The sequence below is a fragment of the Balaenoptera physalus genome (assembly GCF_965194825.1).
Source record: "Balaenoptera physalus genome assembly, chromosome: X".
NCBI classification, from domain to species: Eukaryota; Metazoa; Chordata; class Mammalia; order Artiodactyla; family Balaenopteridae; genus Balaenoptera; species Balaenoptera physalus.
Genome location: NC_138903.1, coordinates 19644682 through 19651987, shown reverse-complemented (window position 1 = coordinate 19651987; position 7306 = coordinate 19644682). Strand labels below are relative to the sequence as shown.

Sequence of the window (7306 nt, the reverse complement as noted above, 5' to 3'; positions counted from 1 at the left end):
TGTCAGATCACAGGGACTATCTCATTTTCATTTTCATATTTCCAATTCTAAAGGGGATTAAATTATCCAATTAAACTGTTAATTAAAAAGACTCCTACAGAATAAACTCCAGGCTACCAGTGGCATTTAAAATTTTCATTGTGCTGTGCTCAAAAACAATTTCCTAAATTCAGAAGAGCTCCAAGATACTGGCCGGTATTTTACTTTAGAAGGTGTGGCTGGTATCGCTAGGTAATAGCCAAACCCATTTCCTCTTCTTTCTGGGCACACAGCTAGACTATATGTCGCAGCCTCCCCTGCAGTTAGGTTTGGCCATATGACTGAGCTCTAGCCAAAGGAATATGAGCAAAAGTGACGTAGATAACTCCTTGGACTAGACCAAACCTTCCACTCAATACCTTCCATAGCCTCTTCCCCTCCACCAGCTTCTTATTTCAAGGATCAGCTCAGAAACTAGAGTAGACTCTCTAAGAGGGGCACTAACAGGCCATACTCAGACACTTACTACCTACCAGCTCCACAGTCTGTCTGATGTCTATCACCTGTACATGGACACTATGGCACACCTACTACAAACGAGTACTTTTCCAAATCTCAGAACATATCAGTGTCAGAAAGATGTTTAAAATAATCAACAGGGGACTCTACTTGCGCTGCCAAACTAATCCCAAAATGCCCCCCAGAGAACTTAGTATGAATTCTATGATATGCCTCTGGATTTGTCTAGACCCAGGCAAAGCAGTCAGGCTTTCATTGTCCTGCACCACTCACTCGTTGTCCGAAGGTCGCCAGGAAATATAAACTCCAGGCACGTCCAGTTCTCTGGAAGTACATGGGGCACAGAGGCTCCAGTAGTATGAGGGCAGCCATCCTAGAGATCTACAGCCAATGAGGAAGCAAAGCACACAGAAGGTGAGGTTAGGTGCCTGGTAAAAGGACTGGGATCTCGGCAGAGAACTCCGACAGCATCCACCGGAGGAGAATTGAATAATTCCTTCTCTGTGCACCAAACCACAACCTGATGTCCTTGCATTTCATCACACTTGTCATGAAATAGGGTGACTGTAGCAGTTTACATATCTGTTTCCCATGTTAGACCAGACTGTTCACTGAGGCCCTGAGACTGCATATGGTCTGCCTAAATACAGCTAGTTCAGTGATTTAAATATAATGATGGTCAGTTACTATGTACTGAATAAGTGACCATAAATCGACTCGATTGTTAAAGAAAGGGGATAGCACATAGAGATTCTTTGGTTCGACAGTAACTGTAATGTTCATTGTCACTTTTGCAAGACCAGCCGTACTGTGGTTGATAATTTCCTCAGAAACCTCTCTTTTCCTCAATAGGAATATTATTACATAAGCAATAAACCACATTTGCTTATATTCTGGAAGAAAATACAATGACCACCTCGCAAATCTCTCATTGTCTACAGAGAAAGTTACTGCATTCAAATCCCACTTTCCTAAACCAAGAAACCTAGTCCTCTACAGTGCTTTGTGTACTTTTTAGGCAAATATGGTCTAAAACAGAACTGAATATGTTAATCAATGTAACAGATTTTAATATTATTTTTAAAAAGAGAGGAAACAATATCTTCAACTTTTTATTGTCCTTAAAATGATTGCTCACGTTGTTTCACAAGTAGGGGAAGAAAATACAATGACCATTTAGATAAGAAATGCATAATCCAAGAACACCTTTCTTCAAACCAGTGGGGCACTGCCACTGGCAATGAGAATGTTGTTGCTTGAAATAATCATATATTCTTCCATAATTTAACATGCAACTGAGACATTATGTTAAAAATATCAAGGAAGAAGCCTATCAAATGCTAAGTGATTACAGAAATACTGATGGAATAAATGTATTCAGAAATAGGGTAATCTACGGGATGAAGATTAATGCAAAGGTCAGCAGCCCAAAGAACAAAGGCCCTGCCTTTCCTGACTCTGGGATACTTGAGAAGCAATTTCAAACCTCTCCACTGCTCTGGCACAAGCATAACCTGTGCGGCAAGCCATAGTTCCTAGTTGCTTCTTAGTGATGCTCCAAGGCTAAATGAGATAAAATTTATGTGCTGTGCTTTCAGCTCCATTGAGGAAAGGCACTGAATAAACTCAAGGATAATTTATGAATCCTGAGCTTGCAGTAGTCACTTCCAAGTCCATCTCATAAAAGGAAAAAAAATGGAAATAGGAGGCCAATGCTGTGTGGTTGGTTAAAAAACTCAGGAAACTTTGGGCAACGATGATAAGCCCAAACAAGATCATTTTATATACATAAGGCCCTTGACTAATCCAGGAGAATCTCCCAAAAAAACCTAATTCCTTCCATTGCCCAGACAATAGTTCACTGGCAGAACATCTGGTATATGAATCAGAGAAGTTTGTTCTGGCAGTCCTAGTCTGAGATCCAATATCTAATTTCCTTTTAATTTAGCATAATTATTTTTGTAAAACTTTATGGCTCTACTCCAGTGGATGTGCTTGGCAAGGACTGCCAAAATCCTGTGCTCTCTTCAGAGTCACATTCTTAGGCCAGCTTCTCCCTACTTTTTCTCCCTCCCTTCCAGTTGCATTTTACCTTCCTCCCTCTACCACTTAATCAGTGTCTGATTCTTTTATACTAATCTGTATTGAAGAGAAGGGACAATAAGAATGTACTCTGAAAATTTAAATATGAGCATGTATTTGGAAATTCAATCTACTAGAATATTGTTCCAGCTAGTAGTGATGATTTGGGCTGCTCTGAGTTTGTTTTAATAACAGCCATCCTATCTACAGCTTTCAGTGTAGTTGAGTTACATCAGGTAAAGTTAGTCAGGACAAAGTAGCCACATCATTCAGAAACTGTGAGGGCCCCAACTGTTCCCCAACCAGTTTTCCTAAACCATTAAGTGACTGAACAAGTCCCATTTCCAAACTCATAATTCTATCCTTTTATCAAACACTTTCTCTGACCTGCAGGAATGTGTTTATTTGGAATTTAAAAAGAGAAATCTAGAAGGAAAATGCTATTCATATAGGCCTTAAAAATCTCAGCTGATTTTAAATGTCCAGATACAGGAAAAAAACAAGGAGAATCTTCTAAGTCTAAACCAAATCAGAATGATTCCTCTGGAGAAAAGACACAGTAACTGCTTGTTTTCAAAATACAAACTAAGGTCACATTAAGCCATGGTTAAGGAGGAAAAGGTAGCTGCTCTTAAGGAGTCTATCTATTCAGAGAGGAGGAAGTCAAGGGGAAAATCACTCTCCTCTGACTGACGCAGTGTAATTGTTTTCCTCATGACGGTGCCCCTGCAATTTTCTCCCTTCTTAAGTTCCCATGGTTACAAAAGGACATGGCACACACTTTTATATATTTTTTTTTTTTAAATGACAAATCCCAGGGATGTAAAATGGCTTCCTGTGGTTAGCCTGAATTTGTCATTTTGCTTCCGAGATTTTCCTATTGGCCTACTTAACCTAGAACCACATGTACAAGGAATAATGTGAAGGGGGGATGGCTATTTTAAGAAACCGAAAATGCCAGGTAACCACTTGAAGGCCGTTACAATTTTATCCTCCACACACGCTCTCTAATGAGAGACGGAGCAGTTCACTCGAAAGGACAGAGCTCTGACGATCACAAACGTAACGCTGCTCTTTCTTACAGACTCTTCAGAAGAAAACTTGAAGAGTTAAAATTATGTTTCTTTGGACTATGAAGGGAGTTTTCAATTCAATCAACAGATTCTAAAATGTCTTTAATCAAGAAATTTTTCAAAAAGGTTTTTTAAAAGAGAGGTAACTTGAACTGAGCCACTTCACGCCCTCCTCAATGTGGGGTTTGTCCCTTTGCACTAAAGGGGAAGGAAAGCCATACATTCCTAATGGGGAATTAGAAAATCATTTTCTCGATGCCTACTCATTTCAGAAACAGGAGAATGCACATATATGAGGATAACAAGACCACCAGGAATTGGACTGAAGAGAAGTATCCAGCAGACGACATAATCGCCAGGTGTGGGCAGACTAGATCAAATTTTGGAGATGTCATTTCTTAGTGTCCCCGCTGTTGCGTGACTAGGCGTTTTGGCTTCTTCTGGGACTTACAGATACAACCTTGTCTTTCTATTTGATGAACTCAAACCTTTACCAAGCAGCCTTTCTGCCAGCTTTGCTCATGCTGACTTGAACAGGGCAATAAGCTACACCAGATACAAGCCGTGAGGCACGTTTCCATGCCAAGAGACTCCAAAGCTGAAGGCAAGAACTTCATCAAATATTGTAAAATGAGGATTCAACATATTTCTAATCTAACTACCTTAGAGTTAATCAATGCTACGTAATGACGATGTGTGAAATCTCACAGTGCGCTCCACAGTGCAGAAAGACCTCCTGGGTATCCTCGCACATGTCCACATCACTGAGGGTTGCAAGTGTAATAGGCTGAATTTTCTTCTGGATACGTTCTACTTAGGGCCCCTGCAAAGCTGTAGATTAAAATGATACGTACCACTTAGCTGTGGCTTACACACTAAAATGGACAACAGCAACAATTCAGCAGACAGCATTTTAACAAAAGCAGCCTAGGGACTTATTTTTGTTGGTTTGGTTTTCTAAAGAAACATACTTGATTCGATTTTTTATATTCCATTTTTTTAAGCCTTACAACTCTGAATAGATACTGTTTAGATCTAAGCAATACCCAAGTAATGAAGATGCGTCAAAAATAAACATCCTCAGGGGAACACAGGCCTAAAGCAGTAGGTGATGAGCACGGCACAACTCTCTCAGGATGGCATAAACCAACAGTCCAGCTACCAGAGTCGGCAGGAGTCCGTGCCTCTGTTCATCGTGGAATTGGATGGACAGTTAAAAGCCTTCTGGAATTCTTCAAAGTTGCTAACTGCACCATTGACCCTGAAAAAGATATGTCAAAGTCCATGTCATTTAATTCTTACAAATCAACAGGTTCTGGATAAAACTGTATCAATATATTGCTTGATATGATGTTGCATTCATTTAATCTGTTTACAGGGAGATAACTGAAGCCCAAAATGGTTAAGTAAATTTCCAAAGAAATTAACAGAGCCGAGACTAGAACCAGACAAATGCTATTAATCTTCAAAATATCTTCAAATTTCTATAAACTGTAGGATCTACAATTCCTATAAATTGTATATAGGGTCGTATATTCCTATAAATTTACAAATTCCTACAAACTATAAGATTTACCAATACTTAGCTTTTCAAACTATTTTTTAATTTAACTTTTTAAGGAAGATATAACTGATAGAGAGTATACGCATTTAAAATGTAAAGCTCATTGAGTTCACATGTATACACACCCATGTTACTACTACCCAGATCAAGACATGGGATATTTCCAGCACCTAGAAGGCTCCCTTGTGTGCCCTAACAGTAGCACCTCCAAGCATAACTACTAGTCTGACCATAGATTAGTTCTGCCTGTTTTTTAACTTCACATGAGTGGATCACATAGTATGCACTCTTTTGCCTCTGACTTCTTTCATTCAGTATTATGTCTGCTAAGATTCATCCATGTTGTTGCTATCTTTAAATTACCTTTTTTTAAAAAAAAACATTTTTTTAATTTATTTATTTGGCTGCTCAGGGTCTTAGTTACAGCACACGGGATCTTCACTGCCGCGTGCAGGATCTTCAGTTGCGGCATGCGGGATCTTTAGTTGTCGCATGCGAACTCTTAGCTGCAGCATGTGGGAGCTAGTTCCCTGACCAGGGATCAAACCCGGGCCCCCTGCATTGGGAGCACGGAGTCTTAGCCACTGGACCACCAGGGAAGTCCCTAAATTATCTTTAAAGAACTCTTTCAATCTACAAAAACACTTTCTATAAACTCCTATTATGTTTGAAGGCTCATATTTACCTAGAATTTGGTTTATGCAACCGTAAACTAATGAATGGTGTCTAGCTGTTATTGATGAGTAATGCTTTACTGGAGTTAGCTCCAAAATCTGGTGTTCTTGCAAGTTCCCTGACTGCAGTAAAGACTGCGGATTCCTACTCAGCACTTTGATTCTAACTGCCTTTTGGAAGTGGTATTTCCATTGTGTGATTTCTGCTGCACTCAAAATCTACAGTTACCGCAGAGATCACTAACAAGCCAGGAAAAAACCTCCCCCCTCATCTATTTCTTACCCGACTGCATGTTCAAAAGGCTGACTAAGAGACAGCATTCTCGGCCACTGACTGTTTCTTCCCTAATGACTTTGTTCCCTATGGGCATTTGAATGAATATAATGGCCTGTATCCCCAAATTCCCATAACCTCTTGTGTTTTAGCTGGGATGTATGGGGGAGGGATGCAGGTTTCATAGTATGATTCACCCTGGGCAAGTGTTAAGGATAGAATTTAGCTGACAATCAGTAAGTATACCCTGCAAATTATCAGCTAAAATCCAACATTACAGGCAACTAGTTAGTAAAAGGAAATTAGTTTTTAAAAACTTATCTGTTGAGTAATTAATCCACTGTGTGGTTTCATCTGCACCATTTGTCAGTGGAATCAAATTTTAGTCCATTAGGGACTGTCAGCATTCTTGACAGTTTAGCCCAGTGGGGGAGAATTTCTAACACAATGATTAGATTTTTATGCTATTGGGTAATTTATAGTCAATTTCTGAAGCATTTCTAAGGCAAGGCTTTGGGAATAAGACTTTAAAACATAGGAGAAATTTTAGAAGACTTTCCTGCAATATGCTAATGGATTCACTTAAACATTAAATATAAAGATATCCAGATGTAATATTTTCTAAGCAAAGAACAAATAAATACAAATTATTACAGTTTCTTGCATTTACTATTATAACTCTGTCCCCTACTATAGAAAATTTCCCTCAAACTATGCTAGAAACCTAGCATGGGTTAAGTAATATTAACCTTAATTTTATTTTTACTTAATATTTTATACATTCTGACAATTAAATAAGATTGTAATTCATAATTCTTTTCCCTTCATATATAAGCAATTGTTTCAAAATATGACTCAAACTAAAAGGCAAAATGTAGAGCTTTTGCCTCTAGATATGAATTACAATAGCTAAATATCACCATATATCCTCCTTTGTGTTCAGAGCTATTCAGAAAGTGGGCACTCATTCATATCTGTTGGTTGGCTGCATGAAAGAACGAGAGGCATTAAATAGGATATTCTACAACACAGATTAAACCAGAGCTCTAGGTGTTTTAAGCCACAGTGCATAAGATCTCATCCTTATCTAAGAAAAGAGACTTTTTTGGCTCATGTTTCTAAAAAGTAGGCAGTTGGAGAA

At 38.8% G+C, this 7306-nt stretch overlaps 1 protein-coding gene across 4 annotated transcripts in view; it reads right to left on the bottom strand.

The window, feature by feature from the left end:
- Window positions 1–1545: 1545 nt before the first annotated feature.
- Window positions 1546–7306, bottom strand: part of PHEX (phosphate regulating endopeptidase X-linked) — a 199282-nt gene continuing 193521 nt past the window's right edge. For all 4 annotated transcript variants that reach the window (XM_082447075.1, XM_082447077.1, XM_082447076.1 and 1 more), the window contains one exon: window positions 1546–4914. In XM_082447075.1, the coding sequence (XP_082303201.1) occupies window positions 4812–4914 (103 nt within the window). In that variant the 3' untranslated portion in view covers window positions 1546–4811. The remainder of the gene's footprint in view (window positions 4915–7306) is intronic.